The 25,000-nt window shown below is 42.4% G+C and overlaps 1 protein-coding gene across 4 annotated transcripts in view; it reads left to right on the forward strand.

Moving 5' to 3' along the window:
* Window positions 1-5,311: 5,311 nt before the first annotated feature.
* Window positions 5,312-25,000, forward strand: part of LOC106610486 (protocadherin-10) — a 31,254-nt gene continuing 11,565 nt past the window's right edge. For 3 of the 4 annotated variants that reach the window (XM_045723103.1, XM_045723104.1, XM_045723105.1), the window contains exons 1-3: window positions 5,313-8,614; window positions 11,432-11,490; window positions 19,895-19,998. In XM_045723103.1, the coding sequence (XP_045579059.1) occupies window positions 6,056-8,614; window positions 11,432-11,490; window positions 19,895-19,998 (2,722 nt within the window). In that variant the 5' untranslated portion in view covers window positions 5,313-6,055. Of the gene's footprint in view, window positions 8,615-11,431; window positions 11,491-19,894; window positions 19,999-25,000 lie in introns of all 4 variants that reach the window. The other variant, XM_045723102.1, reaches the window with a different exon arrangement.

Consider the following 25,000-nt stretch of genomic DNA (forward strand, 5'->3'; position numbering starts at 1 on the left):
CCATTCTATAGAGTACCATTCTATATAGTACCATTCACTACAGTACCATTCTACATAGTACCATCCTATATAGTGCCATTCTCTACAGTACCATTCTATATAGTACTTTCTCTACAGTACCATCCTATATAGTACTTTCTCTACAGTACCATTCTCTATAGCACCATTCTCTATAGTACCATTCTCTATAGTACCACTCTCTACAGTACCATTCTCTATAGTACCATCTTATATTGTACCATTCTCTACAGTACCATTCTATATTGTACCATTCTCTATACCACCATTGTCTACAGTACCATTCTCTACAGTACCATCCTATATATTACCATTCTCTGCTGTTCCATTCTCTATAGTACCATTCTCTATAGTACCATTATCTATAGCACCATTCTATATAGTACCATTCTCTATAGTACCATTCTCTATAGTGCCATTCTCTATAGTACCATTCTATATTGTACCATTCTCTATACCACCATTGTCTACAGTACCATTCTATATAGTACCATTCTCTATAGTACCATTCTCTATAGTACCATTCTCTATAGTGCCATTCTCTATAGTACCATCCTATATAGTACCATTCTCTATACTATCATTCGCTACAACACCATTCTCTATAGTACCATTCTCTACAACACCATTCTCTACAGTACCATTCTCTACAGTACCATTCTATATTGTACCATTCTCTATACCACCATTGTCTACAGTACCATTCTATATAGTACCATTCTCTATAGTACCATTCTCTATAGCACCATTCTCTATAGTACCATTCTCTATAGCACCATTCTCTATAGTACCAATCTCTGCTGTTCCATTCTATATAGTACCATTCTCTATAGCACCATTCTCTACAGTACCATTCTCTATAGCACCATCCTCTATAGTAGCATTCTCTATAGTACCATTCTCTACAGTACCATTCTCTATAGCACCATTCTCTATAGTACTATTCTATATAGTACCATTCTCTATAGTACCATTCTATATAGTACCATTCTATATAGTACCATTCTCTATAGCACCATTCTCTACTGTACCATTCTCTATAGTACCATTCTCTATAGTACCATTCTATATAGTACCATTCTCTATAGCACCATTCTCTATAGTAATATTCTATATAGTACCATTCTCTGTAGTACCATTCCCTACAGTAACATGGACAGCTCCTTTCACTACCTCCCTATAGTATTGAGCAGAATACTGTACCTATTCAGAACCATGGACAGCTCCTATCACTACAGCCCTATAGTACTTAGCAGAATACTGTACCTATTCAGAACCATGGACAGGTCTTCTCAGTACAGCAGCAGTATAAGTGGTACGGCGTGCCCATATGCATTATGTCATTATTTGCTGTATTTTGACAGTGCGTGTAGTACCTCGCAGTCATGTTGTGCTACACTGAAAGCTTCAGCTTTTTGGACAGCTCTGCTTCAGCACCATGCTGGCAAAACACAGCGGCTCTCTGCTCTTTCTCAGACTCAGACTCAGAGGGAAAACTACTTACTGCTAATCTTCGTTATACAGTGCATAAAGACTACTGGCGACCATTTCACAATGCATCTACCATACAATACTGCTCATTACTCAACCCTAGTATAGGCCTACCATTGAACTGAAAATGGTTCTTTGACTCTACCCATAGGAGAACTCAATGAAGAACCTTTGTGGTTCCAGGTAGACCTTATTGGTTCCAGGTAGACCCTATTGGTTCCAGGTAGACCCTATTGGTTCCAGGTAGACCCTATTGGTTCCAGGTAGAACCTATTGGTTCCAGGTAGAACCAAATTGGTTCCAGGTAGACCCTATTGGTTCCAGGTAGACCCTATTGGTTCCAGGTAGAACCTATTGGTTCCAGGTAGAACCAAATTGGTTCCAGGTAGACCCTATTGGTTCCAGGTAGACCCTATTGGTTCCAGGTAGAACCCTAATGGGTTCCAGGTAGAATCCTACCCAAAAGAGTTCTACCTGGAACCAACAGGGTTACCCTGTGGGGACGGACGAAGAACTCTTTTGGAACCGTTTTCTTGTTCTAAGAGTGTAGAGAGTACTACTACTGCCATTCATTTCACAATGCATAACATACTAGACAGAGGTACAGTACTCAACTATCATTACAACATTAACCAAAATGTCATTCTCACTTGTTCTATACCAACATAGTCAACAGAATCTAATGTAAAGCATTCATCTATTTCACTAGATTTTTAACATGCAATATGTAACCCTACGCTCGCGGTGAGCTTGCCGTCCATTTCACAATAAGTCTACCATACAATACAATAATGTATGGAATTCAACTATATCATTACAGCTCCATCGTTGGCAAGGAATGTAGTTGTAACTTGTTAGATGTAGCAAAGCAAGCAGTGAAGAGAGCTGTACTACAGTCAATGAAAGTCATTTATTTCACATGAAGTCTACTGTCCAATATTGTGCTGCCCCTCAGCTCATCCAGAAAACGGCATAGCCCCTACAGTCTGCCCTGTAGAACAGGACTCAGTCTAACTGTTTTGAGGCGTTGGCTCCTATATCAATATTATGGTCTGCTCAGGGACTCCTTAAGTATATATTCCCGTGCTGTTACCTCTGGTAATGACATCATAACTGCCTTTTTTTTGTTCATTGCATTAAATATTAACGGTAGGCCATCGTTCTCTCATCAACGTTTCTGTCCTTTCCCCGTCAAACCCGCCACCCGCAAAACCATCAGCCATCGCCATCAAACCCGGTTATGACACCGTCCGTCAGAAACTATGTCTGCATTTGTCATTTTAGAGCCGTTAAATTATACACGCTCTCATATTGAAACGATAATAACCGGGGTGATATGGCTTTTACTTAATCATGTCTCCGGGTAAAGCATGTGTCCGTAGGCCTAATAGGCACAGATCTAGGATCAGATCGTATCTTAACCATTATGAGAGGAATATGTAAAACTGTTCTGAGATCACAGATCTAGGATCAGATCGTATCTTAACCATTATGAGAGGAATATGTAAAACTGTTCTGAGATCACAGATCTAGGATCAGATCGTATCTTAACCATTATGAGTGGAATATGTAAAACTGTTCTGAGAGCAGCGTTTATGAGGAGACGGAGAAATATCCTATTTTATACAGAGTACCGCTAGTAATCACTAGGGGGCGACCTTGGTCTCTAGAATGTTGGGAAGATTCCTTCAGAAGGAGGCTCTCTCTCTATCTCTCTCGCTCTTATCCCACTACTAGAGTGCCAGTCTGATTTTGTCACAGAGAATCAGAGAAGACAAGTATGGTAATTCATCCAGCAGTATCTCTAGCGTTTTGTCTGTGAGACTTGTTATGTTACGAAATCATCTAAACACCACATTGCTTAAATCCAGTCTACAATGGTCATGTCTGTTTGTATTACGGTCCCGTAATTGCTGCGTGTCTATCTATTAAATACGGAATCGGAAGCTTATGTTAATTACCCTCAACGACGTTTTGTCTGTTTGTATACTCCAATAAGTGGGTCAGGAAGGACGCTTAGATTGCAGCCTTCCTCTCTTTCTGTTTATCCTTTTTTGTTCCTTTCTTTTCAAATCACTGCATAGACTGATGCTCCGTGCCAAATGGCACCTTACACCCTACGTAATGCTCTCCTTTTGACCAGGGCTCGTGGTAGTGCACTATACAGGGAATACGGTGTAATTTGGGACGCAAGCACATAGCCTATTAAACCATATGGCTTACGAATAAAATAAGTAGGTTAGAGTGATGAAATTCGTTTCATTGCTAAGGTCGGAGAGAGTGGGCTAATGATGAAACAGTGGAGATAGCGGTACTAACATGCTAAAGGCTATTAGTATGGTTTTGGCTATGCTACATTAAACGGAATATGAATTAATGGGGCATTATGGGATGCTCCATTCAGACACCCTATTCTCTGGGTAGTGCACTATTTTTGACCAGGGCCCTATATGACTCTGGTTAAATATAGTGCACTACACATCGGGAATATGGTGCCATTCGGGATACAGTCTGTATGCATGTATGGCCTTGGTATGTTCTTTATAAACGAATGATCGTTGTGCCTAAAGAAGGAAGATTGCAATTAAAACATGTTGATAATTTACTCCCGTTTTACAGATTTTTTAGTTTTTACAGTTTTACGTTAATTATATGTCTACTTCATTGTGTCTTTACTGCACCAACAGAACAGAATATTGATCCATACTATCATAATTATTTACAACGATAAGTTGGGTTAATTCAAAAGTTTCGGAAATCTTCAAACCCGTTTGTTTTGACCACCAGAGGGCACGTGAGTCATAACGGCGGGTTGGAATTGGCAACATCCCCAAGCTTTGGTTTTAGGTTACTACACCAATAACCAACGGTCACGTATCATAAGACAGAAGACAGCCTACTGACTACATCCTAGCTACTGACTGCATCAAAACTCAATATCCTATGGTCACCTATCACAGATAGACGGATAGAGAATGGGAAAGCATATGTTGCGTTGACCATTCAACATAACATGACGAACTGGGCATGAATGAGTCAGTGTGAGTCACGGACTAGTATAGGCTTCATCATCATCATCATCATCATCGATAGCCTATTTGGATAGTGTGTGCGTGCTTTCTTGCGCTCGAGTGCTTGCTTGCCAATACCGAAGGATAATCAGTAGAGATTTGCGTCACTGGAATAGAGCGCTGTATTACCTGTGGTCACGGTCTGTTGTGGTCTATACCACACACACACACACACACACACACACACACACACACACACACACACACACACACACACACACACACAGCTCTACCGAGGCTTTCATTTTAAACAGCAGCTATTGAAATAATCCCTTTAAAACAGTCATTCCATCTTTCCCTACGGGGTTGGTGTTTCTTGCCTGGGTATAGTCTCTAGTCTTTACCTTCGTGTTCATTCAACAAACTGAACGGCAGAAACAAATAGCACAACACATTACAATGATGAACAGGCGATTTCTACAATATTCACTTTCAAAATTCGCTGGCTGCGCTTTTAACTTCAAACTGTCATGCACAGGTAGCCTATGCTTCTTAAACGATGTTTGTGCCAAGACGTTACCCGTCGACGGATTTGCAAATTCCCATTCCACCCTTCGCCCACTTGTTGACTATTTCATTCACAGGATATGTGAAATATTTTATTTCTCTCCGGTGTGTCGGTTGACTGGGGCTTCATGCTCGTGTTGCACGGGGCTGGGGCTCCATCGCCACCGCCGCTTGATGGCTCGTGTTGTTAGTAAAGAGAAGGGTCCGGGCAGGTCCGTGGGACGGTGCGCGCTGGCTGGCATTCCCGTGCCCCAATCAGGAGTAACCTCGTCGGGTGTCCACGGACACTATTGGCTGGTGAGAAAAGATGCTGTGCGCAAAACCAACCCCGCTCCCCTCACTCGCTTTACAGGAGTGGAGCAGAGAGCATCATCCGCTGTCCTTGCTGCTCAGCCGCACAGATTATAGAGCGAGAGAGAGAAAGTACAATTTTGTCGTTTATTTACATGCTGGCTATCCGGGTTCAAGTTTAGGATTTTATTCGAATGGTGCTTTCTGGAGTTATGCATTCGTGAAGGAATGTTTTTATATTTTTTATTGCACTTAGTTGGGACTTGATACGTGTGAGGATTCCATCTGTGGGTGAGGATTGTATTATGGTCTTCACGTCTTGCCTCCCTCTGCCTGCTGCGATGTTGGCGCTTCGGCCAAAATTCACAAACCTGGACTGAATATATAATAATTTTTTTTGCTGAAAGAAGCGAGGATCAAATGGCCGTGATTCTCACGACTCAAACACAGGATTTTTTTCCGGTTGTCACGACGACGCAAAGAGGGAAAGAAGGAATAGCTGATTTGGGTTTGGGTAGCTGCCGTAGTTTTATTTTCATTATTGCAGCTTTTGATTCTGCCTTATTCCTGCGAAACGAAGCTGGGATGGGAAATGCTTAGTTTGAGTTAGAAATCGGAGTAATACCCCCGACATATATCCAAGTGCACTTGTGAGAGGAAGAGTGAGAGGAGTGGAAATGATTTTGTTATTACCGCTCCTTCTCTCGGTCTTGCTGGATGGAGCCGTGTGCCAGCTGCGCTTCTCTGTACCCGAGGAGCAGGAACACGGGACCGTCATTGGGAATATCGCGGAGGATTTGGGGTTGGACATCACCAAACTTTCCGCCCGCCGCTTCCAGACTGTGCCCAGCTCGCGGAACCCTTACTTGGATGTGAACCTGGAGAACGGGAATCTTTATGTGAAGGAGAAAATAGACCGGGAGGAGATATGCAGGCAGACAGTACCGTGCAACCTGCACCTCGAAGTGTTTCTGGAGAACCCGCTCGAGCTTTTCCGCGTGGAGATCGAGGTGATGGATATCAACGACAATCCCCCCACTTTCCCTGAGACAGACATCACTGTGGAGATAACGGAAAGTGCCACCCCGGGTACCCGGTTCCCGGTGGAGAATGCTTTCGACCCAGACGTCGGGACTAACGCGCTCAGCACCTACGCCATAACGAACAATAACTACTTTTACCTGGATGTTCAGACACAGAGCGACGGGAACAAGTTTGCGGAGCTAGTGCTGGAAAAACCGCTAGACCGGGAGCAGCAGGCGGTGCATCGGTACGTGCTCACGGCAGTGGACGGAGGAGTGCCACAACGGACTGGCACCGCGCTCCTGGTCGTTAAAGTCCTGGATTCCAACGATAACGCACCCATCTTCGACCAGTCGGTGTACACGGTGAGTCTACGGGAGAATTCACCGGTGGGAACTCTGGTTATTCAGCTGAACGCCACTGATATAGATGAAGGGCAGAACGGGGAGATCGTGTATTCATTCAGTAACCACAACCCGGCGCGGGTAAAGGATCTTTTTAAAATCGATGCCAGGACGGGGAGAATAGAGGTGGCTGGGGAAGTGGACTATGAGGAGAGTAGTACACACCAGATATACGTCCAGGCTAAAGACCTGGGAGCAAATGCAGTGCCCGCGCACTGCAAAGTCATGGTCAAACTGGTCGACGTTAACGACAACACACCGGAGATCAGTTTCAGCACGGTGACAGAGTCTGTGAGCGAACAGGACGCCCCGGGCACCGTCATAGCCCTTTTCAGCGTCACCGACCGGGACTCGGGCGACAACGGGCTGGTGAGCTGCGAGATTTTGGGTGACGTTCCTTTTAAACTCAAATCTTCATTTAAAAACTACTACACCATAGTAACGGATGGACTATTAGACAGAGAAAACGCAGACTCATACACAATCACCGTTGTAGCCAAAGACCAGGGGCTCCCCTCCCTCGCCACGAGCAAATCCATCAAGGTGCATGTTTCCGACGAGAACGATAATGCACCCCGCTTTACGCAGCCAGTTTACGATGTGTATGTGACGGAGAATAATGTACCAGGTGCTTTTATTCACGCGGTGAGCGCCGTGGACCCTGACGTTGGTCCGAATGCCCTCATTACTTACTCCATATTGGAGTGTGACATCCAGGGCATGTCGGTCGACACCTATGTGTCAATCAACCAGGACACTGGTTACCTTTATGCACTGCGTTCATTCGATTATGAACAGTTGAAAGAGTTTAGCTTTATGGTACAGGCCAAAGACTCCGGGAGCCCAGACCTCTCCTCCAACAGCACCGTTAACGTCATTATTGTAGACCAGAATGACAACGCGCCGTCGGTGATAGCCCCTATCGGTAAGAACGGCACCGCCAAAGAACACCTGCCGCGCTCCGCCGAGCCGGGATACCTGGTCACGCGTATTGTTGCCATGGACGCAGATGATGGCGAGAACGCACGGCTCTCTTACAGCATTCTGCGTGGCAACGAGATGGGCATGTTCCGCATGGACTGGCGGACGGGGGAGCTGCGCACAGCACGCCGCGTCTTCACCAAGCGCGACCCCCAGGGCTCCTACGACCTGCTGATTGAGGTGAGGGACCACGGCCAGCCACCTCTCTCCTCCTCGGCTAGCGTGAGTGTGATCCTGGTGGATAGTGTGATAGATGGACGGAGTGGAGACCGAGGAGGATCTTCATCCAAGTCCAAAGAGACCTCTCTGGATCTCACCCTCATCCTCATCATCGCCTTGGGCGCCGTCTCCTTCATCTTCCTCCTGGCTATGATCGTGCTGGCTGTGCGCTGCCAGAAAGACAAGAAGCTGGACCTGTACACGTGCCTCATGGCGGGGGAGTGTTGCCTGTGCTGCAGCCCGTGTTGCTCGCGCCAGGCGCACAGCAGGAAGCAGAAGAAGCTCAGCAAGTCGGACATCATGCTGGTCCAGAGTACCAACGTCACCACCGGTGTGGGCGCTGTGGGCCAGGTGCCTGTGGAGGAGTCTGGTGTTAGCGGGGTCGGGATGGGCGGTGGGTTCGGTTCCCATCATCAGAACCAGAACTCCTACTGCTACCAGGTGTGTCTGACACCGGAGAGCGCTAAAACGGACCTGATGTTCCTCAAACCGTGCAGCCCCTCGCGCAGCACCGACACGGACCACACCAACTCCTGCGGGGCCATAGTGGCCGGGTACAGCGACCAGCAACCTGACATCTTATCCAACGGGAGCATCCTCTCCAATGAGGTAAGGCTTGGTTTCCATTAGCACTGCTGTGTGTGTGTGTGTGTGTAATAGAAACCCACGCTGTGCATTAGACTATTGGGACAAAGAAAGACTGTTTGGGTATCTCTGGGTTTTCCCTCTTTTATCTTTAATACCTGGGTCATGTGAACATTTTTAGGGGAAACAAAGTGCATAACTTTGTTTGGTTTTCACATAATGAATATCGTTTAATCAATTGTGTATTGAGCCAGAGTATATTGATTTGATTGAATGTATTAAAGGACAATACAGCAAGGTGTGTATTGGATTCCAGAGGACTTTAATTACGCCGTGATCCTCCATGCCATTTATGAAAGGACAATCAATACACCTTTCAGCATGCCCCTGGCTGTCAGTCTATAATGCACATTTAATGAGGCAGATTATAAAATAATACTTCATATCATAAACATGTATTATTTGTCTACAGTGTTGAGGTCACTTGTCGAGGTTCAACCCCGATATATATTTAACTATCTAATCCGGTGATAGGATAGATGGTACATCTGTCTGCAGGTGCATAGAGCATAGCCTACCAATTGAATCTGAAGGCACAGGTGCTTCTTCCATGTAGTCATTTTCTAGCTGGATGAAAACATACAAGACATATCTCCTCCTGCTCAGAATTGATGGCATTTATATTGAGTTTGGGCCAGGAGTGCCTCTCAAAGCAAATGAAGCCTCCATGATGTGTACCTCCAAGGGGCTGGGGTGAGCTGCAGAGAGTCAGTGTGGTTATTATGTCGACTGTGGCTGGAGAGAGTACCAGCCAGTCAGCCAGTGAACCAGTCAGCCAGCCAGTGAACCAATCAGTCAGACAGTGAACCAGTCAGTCAGTCATTGAACCAGTCAATCAGTCATTGAACCAGTCAGTCAGTCAGTCAGTCAGTCAGCCATTGAACCAGTCAGTCAGCCATTGAACCAGTCAGTCAGTCATTGAACCAGTCAATCAGTCAGTCAATCAGCCAGTCAGTCATTGAACTAGTCAGTCAGTCAGTCAGTCAGTCAGTCAGTCAGTCAGTGAACCAGTCAGTCAGTCAGTCATTGAACCAGTCAGTCAGTCAGACAATCAGTCAGTTAGTTAGTCATTGAACCAGTCAGTCAGTCAGTCAGTCAGTCAGTCATTGAACTAGTCAGGCAGTCAGTCAGTCAGTCAGTCAGTCAGTCAGTCAGTTAGTCAGTCATTGAACTAGTCAGTCAGTCAGTCAGTCAGTCAGTCAGTCAGTCAGTCAGTCAGTCAGTCATTGAACTAGTCAGTCAGTCAGTCAGTCAGTCAGTCAGTCAGTAAGTCATTGAACTAGTCAGTCAGTCAGTCAGTCAGTCAGTCAGTCAGTCAGTCAGTCAGTCAGTAAGTCTTGAACTAGTCAGTCAGTCAGCCAGTCAGTCAGTCAGTCAGTCAGTCAGACAATCAGTCAGTTAGTTAGTCATTGAACCAGTCAGTCAGTCAGTCAGTCAGTCAGTCAGTGTGCGTTATGTTTAGAAACAGAAGACGTAATACATGTATACACCTTCTTATAGCCATAATTAACTAGAATGATATTCAATTTCAGCTGAAACAATTGATGTGCATATTTAGGTGACTGTGTGGTAGTAAACTGAGACTGTAGAGAGAGGACCAGCAAGTCAGCCAGCCAGTCAACCAATCAGCCAGAACCAACCAATCAGTCAGCCGGGCAACCAACCACCCAGCCAGTCAGTCAACCAGCCAGTGAACCAGTCAACCAGCCAGTGAACCAGTCAGTCAGTGAACCAGTCAGTCAGTGGACCAGTCAGTCAGTAAGTGAACCAGTCAGTCAGTCAGTGAACCAGTCAACCAGCCAGTGAACCAGTTAGTCAGTGGACCAGTCAGTCCGTAAGTGAACCAGTCAGTCAGTCAGTGAACCAGTCAGTCAGCCAGTGAACCAGTCAGTCAGTGGACCAGTCAGTCAGTCAGTGAACCAGTCAGTTAGTGGACCATTCAGTCAGCTAGCCAGTCAACCAGCCAGTCAGCTAATCAGTCCACCAAGCAGCCAGTCAGCCAGTTAGTCTGCCAGTCAGTCAGTGTTGAGTGAGAGAGCCAGTGCACTTTAAATGCGTTAAGTATTCAGCGCACGGTACCACAGATCAGCAGTGGAACAAAGGTTGTTCAGTTTGAAGCGCTGCTTGGCTCAATCATTTACGGATCCAATCGCCTCTCTAACCCACTCCCCTTCTCACTGGATATACACACAGTCAATAAAGTGGCATGTATGTCTGTCTCTCTCTTGAAGGCCATCGTGAACACATTCATATGGTGTCAATGTCTAACATAGCTTTCTCTCTCTCTCTCTCTCTCTCTCTCTCTCTCTCTCTCTCTCTCTCTCTCTCTCTCTCACTCTCTAAATCGCTTTCTTTCCAAGAGAGAGGAAAGGCCTCTTTCAGTGTCTTATAAATGTTTATTTCCCCCAATTTCCATAGGCCTGAGGATGGTGGAATGTCAATTGAATGCCAATAGGCCTAGGGTGTCATGCCTCTCTCTTTCTCTCTCTCTCTTTCTCTGCATCACAGTTCACAGGTCTTATGAAATACAATCTTATAAAGAAAAGGATGGTGAAATACACATCCTAAAATAGAAAATGAAGGTGCTGATTAAAAACAGAATGGAGCGATAGAGGAATGCGTGGCGTGCACACAGAGCACTGCTGCTCCCTAGTGCTTTATTCCAGCTCCTAAATCTTTTAGAGTCATTTCCCAAACAACTATATCTACTGATGGACTACACTATAGAGGTCTACCTTTCCATGGCTGTCAGTGTGACATGACGTGTTGCTTCCCTTCCAGAACAAACACCAGCGAACAGAGCTAAGTTACCTAGTGGACAGACCAAGGAGAGTGAACAGGTAAATAACATCCAACAGCTGTGTGTGTGTGTGTGTGTGTGAGTGTGTGTGTGTGTGTGTGTGTGTGTGTGTGTGTGTGTGTGTGTGTGTGCCAAATATCCAATATAGGAATGCCAGTAGCATCCCCAAATATGCTGCTACATCAATACCGTTCAGTATGACTCATATATCTACATAATTACCATTCATTATGCCTCTTATATCGACATCAATACTGTTCAGTATGACTCATATATCTACATCATTACCATTCAGAATGACTCATATATATACATACATCATTACCATTCGGTATGACTCATATCTACATCAATACCATGCAGTATGACTCATATCTACATCATTCCATTCAGTGTGACTCATATATCTACATCATTACCATTCAGTATGACTCATATATCTACATCATTACCATTCAGTGTGACTCATATATCTACATCATTACCATTCAGTGTGACTCATATATCTACATCATTACCATTCAGTATGACTCATATCTACATCAATATCATGCAGTATGAGTCATATATCTACATCATTACCATTCGGTATGACTCATACCTACATCATTACCATTCGGTATGACTCATATATCTACATCATTACCATTCGGTATGACTCATATCTACATCATTACCATGCAGTATACCTCATATATCTACATCATTACCATTCGGTATGACTCATATCTACATCATTACCATGCAGTATGACTCATATATCTACATCATTACCATTCGGGATGACTCATATCTACATCATTACCATTCAGTATGACTCATATCTACATCATTACTATTCAGTATGACTTATATAACTACATCAATACCATTCATTATGCCTCTTATATCTACATCATTACCATTCAGTATGACTCATATCTACATCATTACCATGCAGTATGACTCATATATCTACATCATTACAATTCGGGATGACTCATATCTACATCATTACCATTCCGTATGACTCATATCTACATCATTACCATGCAGTATGACTCATATATCTACATCATTACTATTCAGTATGACTTATATATCTACATCAATACCATTCATTATGCCTCTTATATCTACATCATTACCATTCAGTATGACTCATATATCTACATCATTACCATTCGGTGTGACTCATATCTACATCATTACCATGCAGTATACCTCATATATCTATGGGCCTAAATCCAACACCGTTCCAAAGCTACTTTCAATAGAACCGGATAACTAGAACTCATTCACCATGGCAGAGATATATAATATTGTCCAAATGTCTATAACATTCTATATGGCTACTCTACACAACCTGTATAACATTCTATATGGCTACTCTACACAACCTGTATACAGTGGGGGAAAAAAGTATTTGATCCCCTGCTGATTTTGTACGTTTGCCCACTGACAAAGAAATTATCAGTCTATAATTTTAATGGTAGGTTTATTTGAACAGTGAGAGACAGAATCACAACAAAAAGAAAAATGCATGTCGAAAATGTTATAAGTTGATTTGCATTTTAATGAGGGAAATAAGTATTTGACCCCCTCTCAATCAGAAAGATTTCTGGCTCCCAGGTGTCTTTTATACACGTAACGAGCTGAGATTAGGAGCAAACTCTTAAAGGGAGTGCTCCTAACCGCAGCTTGTTACCTGTAAAAAAGACACCTGTCCACAGAAGCAATCAATCAATCAGATTCCAAACTCTCCACCATGGCCAAGACCAAAGAACTCTCCAAGGATGTCAGGGACAAGATTGTCGACCTACACAAGGCTGGAATGGGCTACAAGACCATCGCCAAGCAGCTTGGTGAGAAGGTGACAACATTTAATGCGATTATTCGCAAATGGAAGAAAGACAAAAGAACTGTCAATATCCCTCGGCCTGGGGCTCCATGCAAGATCTCACCTCGTGGAGTTGCAATGATCATGAGAACGGTGAGGAATCAGCCCAGAACTACACGGGAGGATCTTGTCAATGATCTCAAGGCAGCTGGGACCATAGTCACCAAGAAAACAATTGGTAACACACTACGCCGTGAAGGACTGAAATCCTGCAGCATCCGCAAGGTCCCCCTGCTCAAGAAAGCACATATACATGCCTGTCTGAAGTTTGCCAATGAACATCTAAATGATTCAGAAGACAACTGGGTGAAAGTGTTGTGGTCAGATGAGACCAAAATGGAGCTCTTTGGCATCAACTCAACTCGCCGTGTTTGGAGGAGGAGGAATGCTGCCTATGACCCCAAGAACACAATCCCCACCGTCAAACATGGAGGTGGAAACATTATGCTTTGGGGGTGTTTTTCTGCTAAGGGTACAGGACAACTTCACCGCATCAAAGGGACGATGGACGGGGCCATGTACCGTCAAATCTTGGGTGAGAACCTCCTTCCCTCAGCCAGGGCATTGAAAATGGGTTGTGGATGAGTATTCCAGCATGACAATGACCCAAAACACATGGCCAAGGCAACAAAGGAGTGGCTCAAGAAGAAGCACATTAAGGTCCTGGAGTGGCCTAGCCAGTGTCCAGACCTTAATCCCATAGAAAATCTGTGGAGGGAGCTGAAGGTTCGAGTTGCCAAACGTCAGCCTCGAAACCTGGACTTGGAGAAGATCTGCAAAGAGGAGTGGGACAAAATCCCTCCTGAGATGTGTGCAAACCTGGTGGCCAACTACAAGAAATGTCTGACCTCTGTGATTGCCAACAAGGGTTTTGCCACCAAGTACTAAGTCATGTTTTGCAGAGGGGTCAAATACTTATTTCCCTCATTAAAATGCAAATCATTTCATAACATTTTTGACATGCGTTTTTCTAGATTTTGTTGTTGTTATTCTGTCTCTCACTGTTCAAATAAACCTACCATTAAAATTATAGACTGACCATTTCCTTGTCAGTGGGCAAATGTACAAAATCAGCAGGGGATCAAATACTTTTTTCCCCTCACTGTATCTATAACATTCTATATGGCTACTCTACACAACCTGTATAACATTCTATATGGCTACTCTACACAACCTGTATAACATTCTATATGGCTACTCTACACAACCTGTATAACATTCTATATGGCTACTCTACACAACCTGTATAACATTCTATATGGCTACTCTACACAACCTGTATAACATTCTACATGGCTACTCTACACAACCTGTATAACATTCTATATGGCTACTCTACACAACCTGTATAACATTCTATATGGCTACTCTACACAACCTGTATAACATTCTATATGGCTACTCTACACATTCTGTATAACATTCTATATGGCTACTCTACACAACCTGTATATAATTCTATATGGCTACTCTACACAACCTGTATAACATTCTATATGGCTACTCTACACAACCTGTATAACATTCTATATGGTTACTCTACACAACCTGTATATCTATAACATTCTATATGGCTACTCTACAAAACATGTATAACATTCTATATGGCTACTCTACACAACCTGTATAACATTCTATATGGCTACTCTACACAACCTGTATAACATTCTATATGGCTACTCTACACAACCTGTATAACATTCTATATGGCTACTCTACACAACCTGTATAACATTCTATATGGCTACTCTACACATTCTGTATAACATTCTATATGGCTACTCTACACAACCTGTATAACATTCTATATGGTTACTCTACACAACCTGTATATCTATAACATTCTATATGGCTACTCTACACAACCTGTATAACATTCTATATGGCTACTCTACACATCCTGTATAACATTCTATATGTCTACTCTACACAACCTGTATAACATTCTATATGGTTACTCTACACAACCTGTATATCTATAACATTCTATATGGCTACCCTACACATCCTGTATAACATTCTATATGGTTACTCTACACAACCTGTATATCTATAACATTCTATATGGCTACTCTACACAACCTGCATAACATTCTATATGGCTACTCTACACAACCTGTATAACATTCTATATGGCTACTCTACACAACCTGTATAACATTCTATATGGCTACTCTACACAACCTGTATAACATTCTATATGGTTACTCTACACAACCTGTATATCTATAACATTCTATATGGCTACTCTACACAACATGTATAACATTCTATATGGCTACTCTACACAACCTGTATAACATTCTATATGGCTACTCTACACAACCTGTATAACATTCTATATGGCTACTCTACACATCCTGTATAACATTCTATATGGCTACTCTACACAACCTGTATAACATTCTATATGGTTACTCTACACAACCTGTATATCTATAACATTCTATATGGCTACTCTACACAACCTGTATAACATTCTATATGGCTACTCTACACAACCTGTATATCTATAACATTCTATATGGCTACTCTACACAACCTGTATAACATTCTATATGGCTACTCTACACAACCTGTATAACATTCTATATGGTTACTCTACACAACCTGTATAACATTCTATATGGCTACTCTACACAACCTGTATAACATTCTATATGGCTACTCTACACATTCTGTATAATATTCTATATGGCTACTCTACACAACCTGTATAACATTCTATATGGTTACTCTACACAACCTGTATATCTATAACATTCTATATGGCTACTCTACACAACCTGTATAACATTCTATATGGCTACTCTACACATCCTGTATAACATTCTATATGGCTACTCTACACAACCTGTATAACATTCTATATGGCTACTCTACACAACCTGTATAACATTCTATATGGCTACTCTACACAACCTGTATAACATTCTATATGGCTACTCTACACATTCTGTATAACATTCTATATGGCTACTCTACACAACCTGTATAACATTCTATATGGTTACTCTACACAACCTGTATATCTATAACATTCTATATGGCTACTCTACACAACCTGCATAACATTCTATATGGCTACTCTACACAACCTGTATAACATTCTATATGGCTACTCTACACAACCTGTATAACATTCTATATGGCTACTCTACACAACCTGTATAACATTCTATATGGCTACCCTACACATCCTGTATAACATTCTATATGGCTACTCTACACAACCTGTATAACATTCTATATGGCTACTCTACACAACCTGTATATCTATAACATTCTATATGGCTACTCTACACAACCTGCATAACATTCTATATGGCTACTCTACACAACCTGTATAACATTCTATATGGTTACTCTACACAACCTGTATATCTATAACATTCTATATGGCTACTCTACACAACCTGCATAACATTCTATATGGCTACTCTACACATCCTGTATAACATTCTATATGGCTACTCTACACAACCTGCATAACATTCTATATGGCTACTCTACACATTCTGTATAACATTCTATATGGCTACTCTACACATCCTGTATAACATTCTATATGGCTACTCTACACAACCTGTATATCTATAACATTCTATATGGCTACTCTACACAACCTGTATAACATTCTATATGGCTACTCTACACAACCTGTATAACATTCTATATGGCTACTCTACACAACCTATATAACATTCTATTTGGCTACTCTACACAACCTGTATAACATTCTATATGGCTACTCTACACAACCTGTATAACATTCTATATGGCTACTCTACACAACCTGTATAACATTCTATATGGCTACTCTACACAACCTGTATAACATTCTATATGGCTACTCTACACATCCTGTATAACATTCTATATGGCTACTCTACACATCCTGTATAACATTCTATATGGCTACTCTACACAACCTGTATAACATTCTTTATGGCTACTCTACACAACCTGTATAACATTCTATATGGCTACTCTACACATCCTATATAACATTCTATATGGCTACTCTACACAACCTGTATAACATTCTATATGGCTACTCTACACAACCTGTATAACATTCTATATGGCTACTCTACACATCCTGTATAACATTCTATATGGCTACTCTACACATCCTGTATAACATTCTATATGGCTACTCTACACATCCTGTATAACATTCTATATGGCTACTCTACACAACCTGTATATCTATAACATTCTATATGGCTACTCTACACATCCTGTATAACATTCTATATGGCTACTCTACACAACCTGTATAACATTCTATATGGCTACTCTACACAACCTGTATAACATTCTATATGGCTACTCTACACAACCTGTATAACATTCTATATGGCTACTCTACACAACCTGTATATCTATAACATTCTATATGGCTACTCTACACAACCTGCATAACATTCTATATGGCTACTCTACACATCCTGTATAACATTCTATATGGCTACTCTACACAACCTGTATAACATTCTATATGGCTACTCTACACAACCTGTATAACATTCTATATGGCTACTCTACACAACCTGTATAACATTCTATATGGCTACTCTACACATCCTGTATAACATTCTATATGGCTACTCTACACAACCTGCATAACATTCTATATGGCTACTCTACACATCCTGTATAACATTCTATATGGCTACTCTACACATCCTGTATAACATTCTATATGTCTACTCTACACATCCTGTATAACATTCTATATGGCTACTCTACACAACCTGTATAACATTCTATATGGCTACTCTACACATCCTGTATAACATTCTATATGGCTACTCTACACAACCTGTATATCTATAACATTCTATATGGCTACTCTACACAACCTGCATAACATTCTATATGGCTACTCTACACATCCTGTATAACATTCTATATGGCTACTCTACACAACCTGCATAACATTCTATATGGCTACTCTACACATCCTGTATAACATTCTATATGGCTACTCTACACATCCTGTATAACATTCTATATGGCTACTCTACACAACCTGCATAACATTCTATATGGCTACTCTACACAACCTGTATATCTATAACATTCTATATGGCTACCCTACACATCCTGTATAACATTCTATATGGCTACTCTACACAACCTGTATAACATTCTATATGGCTACTCTACACAACCTGTATAACATTCTATATGGCTACTCTACACAACCTGTATATCTATAACATTCTATATGGCTACTCTACACATCCTGTATAACATTCTATATGGCTACTCTACACAACCTGCATAACATTCTATATGGCTACTCTACACATCCTGTATAACATTCTATATGGCTACTCTACACAACCTGCATAACATTCTATATGGCTACTCTACACATCCTGTATAACATTCTATATGTCTACTCTACACATCCTGTATAACATTCTATATGGCTACTCTACACATCCTGTATAACATTCTATATGTCTACTCTACACATCCTGTATAACATTCTATATGGCTACTCTACACAACCTGTATAACATTCTATATGGCTACTCTACACATCCTGTATAACATTCTATATGGCTACTCTACACATCCTGTATAACATTCTATATGGCTACTCTACACAACCTGTATAACATTCTATATGGCTACTCTACACAACCTGTATATTTATGACGTTCAACATTCAACCATTAGACGGTTACCAACTATGTAGACTTTTCCTCATTCCATTCCATTCACATCCAAATATATCCATTGATTTCCTATGCCAGTCACACAGTCACTGCCAACATCATGGCCATCCTGTCAATGACATTAGACACTTCCATATCCATAGGGCTATCACTTAGTATTCCACTCAGAAGTCATCATCATGACCACTGCACTTCCATATGCACTCAAAATACCAGTCAGCGCACGGCTAAAATGGCACCCTATTCCCAACGTAGTGCACTACTATTGACTACTTTAGGGTGCCATTTGTGACACATACCATAGACATGCAAAATGCCGGTCAGGCTCGTCATCGTCATCATTCCCAACATATAACACTCTGATCCAATTTGGTCTGAGTCCCGTACCGGACGAGGCGGGCGGCCGCATTACACAGCCATGCCGGAATTCATTACACGTCAAGTGAAACATCCAATTTAGACACTTGAAGGCCACCGTGAATGCATTAATATGGTGTCAATTTCTAATGAATCTCCTCTCTCTCTCTCCCTCTCTCCCTCTCTCTCTCCATCTCTCCCCTCTGTCTCCCTCTTCATCTCTCCCCTCTGTCTCCCTCTTCATCTCTCCCCTCTGTCTCCCTCTTCATCTCTCCCCTCTGTCTCCCTCTTCATCTCTCCCCTCTGTCTCCCTCTTCATCTCTCCCCTCTGTCTCCCTCTTCATCTCTCCCCTCTGTCTCTCTCTTCATCTCTCCCCTCTGTCTCCCTCTTCATGTCTCCACTCTCTCTACCTCTTCATCTCTCCCTACTCTCTCCCCTCAATGTTATTCTCTTCTCCTACTACCCCCCCCCCATGTGTCTCCCCCCTCCCTCTTTCCCTCCCTCCCTCCAGTTCTGCGTTCCAAGAAGCGGACATCGTGAGTTCTAAAGACAGCGGTCACGGGGACAGCGAGCAGGGAGACAGTGATCACGACGCCACCAACCGGGGTCATGCCGGTGAGTCCTGCCATAATTACCCCGGCTAAAGATCTCCGTAATGGGGGAGGATAATGCCCGAGTCTCAGTGCTTCGGTGGCCATGCAGAACGGCGATTTTTAATTTCCTTCATTTGGGCGCAGCAGCGGGGTCTGCCGGTCGCTGGTGGGAAAGTCTGAATATAAATCAGAGAGAAGGTGTTGATTATGTTTCACACCGGATGTTACCGGGCGGATGAGAGGAAGCTACTGTGGATTATTTACCCCCTCTCTCTCTCTCTCTCTCTCTCTCTCTCTCTCTGTGTATTTTCTCCCCTTTCTCTGGCCCTGTCCCACCGTGGCCGGTGGTGCTGAAAGAACAGCACATTGAAAGGGGAGTGTTGTAGTTAATGTTGGTGTGTTTTTTTGCAAATCAACGAGGCAGCAGGTGAATGAATTAAATCATTATTCTGCATCATCTTAATCAGATGTCTGTTGTGTTGTTTGTTGTGTTGTGTTGTTTGTTGTGTTGTTTGTTGTGTTGTTTGTTGTGTTTGTTGTGTTGTTTGTTGTGTTGTTTGTTGTGTTGTTTGTTGTGTTGTTTGTTGTGTTTGTTGTGTTGTTTGTTGTGTTGTTTGTTGTGTTGTTTGTTGTGTTGTGTTGTTGTGTTGTTTGTTGTGTTGTTTGTTGTGTTTGTTGTGTTGTTTGTTGTGTTGTTTGTTGTGTTGTTTGTTGTGTTGTGTTGTTGTGTTGTTTGTTGTGTTGTTTGTTGTGTTGTTTGTTGTGTTGTTTGTTGTGTTTGTTGTGTTGTTTGTTGTGTTGTTTGTTGTGTTTGTTGTGTTGTTTGTTGTGTTGTTTGTTGTGTTGTTTGTTGTGTTGTTTGTTGTGTTGTTTGTTGTTTGTTGTGTTGTTTGTTGTGTTGTTTGTTGTGTTGTTTGTTGTGTTGTTTGTTGTGTTGTTTGTTGTGTTTGTTGTGTTGTTTGTTGTGTTGTTTGTTGTGTTGTTGTGTTGTTTGTTGTGTTGTTTGTTGTGTTTTTTGTTGTGTTGTGTTGTTTGTTGTGTTGTTTGTTGTGTTGTTTGTTGTGTTGTTGTGTTGTTTGTTGTGTTGTTTGTTGTGTTTGTTGTGTTGTTTGTTGTGTTGTTTGTTGTGTTGTGTTGTTTGTTGTGTTGTTTGTTGTGTTGTTGTGTTGTTTGTTGTGTTGTTTGTTGTGTTGTGTTGTTTGTTGTGTTGTTTGTTGTGTTGTTTGTTGTGTTGTTTGTTGTGTTGTTTGTTGTGTTTGTTGTGTTGTTTGTTGTGTTGTTTGTTGTGTTGTTTGTTGTGTTGTTTGGGTGGCAACGTGGCGAGAGCAAAGGCCTTTGTTTCTAGTAAGTTGATATGATGACAGGATTGGCTTGGTACGGTCTTCATGATGGCAATGGCCCAACCGCAGAACGATTGGATAACTACAGGGCATCATTTCTACACACACACACACACACACACACACACACACACACACACACACACACACACACACACACACACACACACACACACACACACACACACACACACACTCACACACACACACACACACACACACACACACACACACACACAGGGCCAAGTTACAGGCAGATTGTGTCCAGATTGTGTCCAGTTGTCCATGGTTTATATAGGCCGATATTATTTTTTTATTTCTGTTCTGGACATGTATTTGATTTCCACCTGTTTATTGATTAAAGTGGAGCCAGACAATGCCAGGACAGTATCACAATCCAATTTGGAATTGATTTGACCTTTACTTGACCTTTACTTTAACGTTACCGTAACACAAACGTCTAGACAATCTGGCTGCCAAATATCATGTCAATGTGGCGTTGGAATACAAAATGGAATATGGTTCGTGCCGTGCGTAGGTTATCAGATGGCTTGGACGGTCCTCAGTATGTGTGTGTGTGTGTGGCTGAACATTTGTTCCTCAGTTCTATTTTAGATGGTAACAGCTTAGTTCTCAATAGGAGGGCTTCGACACCCTTATTTTTTGAAAGGAGAGGCACTTGTTTTTCACAAGCTCTTGTAGTAGCAGGTGTTTGTGTGTCTCTCTGTGTGTGTATGTGTCTGTGTGTGTGTGTATGTGTCTGTGTGTGTGTGTGTATGTGTCTGTGTGTGTGTGTGTATGTGTCTGTGTGTGTGTGTGTATGTGTCTGTGTCTGTCTGTGTCTGTCTGTGTCTGTGTCTGTGTGTGTCTGTGTCTGTGTCTCTGTCTGTCTGTCTGTCTGTCTGTCTGTCTGTCTGTCTGTCTGTCTGTCTGTCTGTCTGTCTGTCTGTCTGTCTGTCTGTCTGTCTGTCTGTCTGTCTGTCTGTCTGTCTGTCTGTCTGTCTGTCTGTCTGTCTGTCTGTCTGTCTGTGTGTGTGTGTGTGTGTGTGTGTGATGCAGAAAAGGTGGTAATTGTAGTGAAAGAGAGTACCACAGGGAGGTTTAAAGGATGTTATATTTAGAGAGAGTGAAAGAGAGAGAGAGATAATTATCTTTATTTAAATATTTGCACATCATTGCAACACTGTATATATACATATAATGACATTTGAAATGTCTTTATTCTTTTGGAACTTTTATAAGTCTGATGTTTACTGTACATTTTTATTGTTTAGTATCTACTTCACTTGCTTTGGAAATGTAAACATGTTTCCCATGCCAATAAAGCCCCTTGAATTGAAAGAGAGAGAGCGTGAGAGAGGAGAGCGCCAGAGAGAGAGCGAGAGAGCGATGGAGAAATTAAATAAAGGTACAATTTAAAAAAATAAATAAAGAAGAAGTAGTAGGAAAATGTTGGCAAGCTTCCAGACTACTGTAGGCGTGTAAGTGGTCTCTGATTCCTGGTTGGTTGTGTGTGATATTAGTGCCTCTACCTTGCTCTCAGGTGGGATGTGTTTATATCAAGTATTTTCAGAGCGTGGGTGTATGTGGGTGTATGTGGGTGTATGTGGGTCTATGTGGGTGCATGTGGGTGTATGTGGGTCTATGTGGGTGCATGTGTGCTGCTGTGTGTGTTTGTGCATGCTCGTGCATGTGTGTGTGTCTCTCTGTGTGTGTGTGTGTGTGTGTGTCCGTAAGCAAGTCTCATCTTTCATTCTGTCTCTTGAACACACTAGCTCTCTGTAACACTCCACTGATCACTAATTCATTTCCGGAGGAACCTTTGCATAGCAATTATCAAACGAAGGTTAGGCCTGTAGCACCTCCACCTATAACGCTGCAGTCAAGCTGCCATCCTGGGGACACAACACCTTCCACACACCTATGGACATATATGCAACGGTCGCCATTTTGGATCAGAATACACTACAGTACCATCACTTAATGTGGTAAAACATTGTATTCATCTGATTCTACAACCCCTAACTAAACCTACCCATTTTAAAACAATTATGTTGACTCTTTTAAAATTCAAGTGGCACTATGTAACGATCGTCGTCGGGTGATGAGGAAGCGGACCAAAACGCAGCTGGGAGCGAACACATGTTTATTCTTTACCCTGAAATAAACACGTACACAAAACCAAGACAAGGCCGATACGTTAACTGCTCAAAAACAAAGAGACAACACCCCACAAACAGCGTGGGGGAAAGAGGAACTTAAATGTGATCCCAATCAGAGACAACTAGCGACAGCTGTCTCTGATTGGGAATCGACAGAACCCAACATAGAAATAAACCCCATAGAGCTAACACAAGGCTATAACGCTAACATAGAAAACAAACCAAGGAAAAATACCCAACATGACACACCCTGACCCAAAATACCCGAGTTCACCTGGTCAGGGCGTGACACACTATTAGTTGGAATAGCTTCCATTGACTATACTTCTAGCTAATATCCTGTTTTATAAATACTTATTTTGACTTTGAGTTGGAATACCACCATGCATCAACTGATAACCCCGAACCTCACTCCAAGCAAACCTATTCTAAAGTCATGATTTGAATTAGGTGAATGTTTTTCTCATTAGCTGGGACGTTGTCCCCCTAATCAGAGCTGACAGGGTAGATCATGAGGAAAACAAGAAGGGGGCCGTTGAGATGGACAGAATGAAGGAAAAAGAGAGAGGGAGATGGAGAGAATGAAGGATAAGAAAGAGAGAGATGGAGAGACAGATTAAATATTAATAGGAGACGGAGGAGAAAGAGAGGAGAGGACCTGAGAGACGAGCTATGAGGTAGCTGGTCCCAAACAGCTCCCTATTCCCTATATAGTGCACTACGTTTGACCGGAGGCCATAAGGTTACCCATTTGGCTCTGGTCAAAAGTAGTGCCCTATATAGGGAATAAGGGAGGTGTTTGGGATGCGTCCCAGGGATTTTTTTAACAATCATTATCTTGACGTTTGTGTTGTCGTGAACAACAGGCGTGACAAATGACTGAATGAAATATCCACAGCGACTGCATTAGATTGGTGATTACGAATTAGTGATGCCTGCCGAGTTGACTTAAGTGTGTGTATGTATGTGTGTTGAGTCAGATTGTGTGTGTGTGTGTGTGTGTGTGTGTGTGTGTGTGTGTGTGTGTGTGTGTGTGTGTGTGTGTGTGTGTGTGTGTGTGTGTGTGTGTGTGTGTGTGTGTGTGTGTGTGTGTGTGTGTTGTTAGTCTTGTCTGAGGTGAGCTGTAAGTAGAATTTAACGCAGTCCGTTTTAAAACTGTGGCAGCTATATGACCAAATGACCCTGTTACAGGAAGAGCTGTTCGCTTGTCTAGAGTTCTGGAGCACCTCATTACGTCTGGAGACATGTTATTAAATGATCTTATCATAACATTAACGTCAGCAGGAAGGTTCTTCACAAATGGCTTATCAATGAGCAGTTATTACTACAGCTAATTATTAAAAAATGGAAGCAAATCATTGCCAACTCTGATTCAGAGCTGAAGTACCATGGCCTCCCTCCCTCCCCCTTCTCTCCCTCCCTCCCTCCCTCCTCCCTCCCTCCCTCCCTCCCTCCCTCCCTCCCTCCCTCCCTCCCTCCCTCCCTCCCTCCCTCCCTCCCTTCTCAGTCGTTCTACTAAACA

This window comes from Salmo salar, chromosome ssa08 (assembly GCF_905237065.1).
Source record: "Salmo salar chromosome ssa08, Ssal_v3.1, whole genome shotgun sequence".
Lineage (NCBI taxonomy): Eukaryota > Metazoa > Chordata > Actinopteri > Salmoniformes > Salmonidae > Salmo > Salmo salar.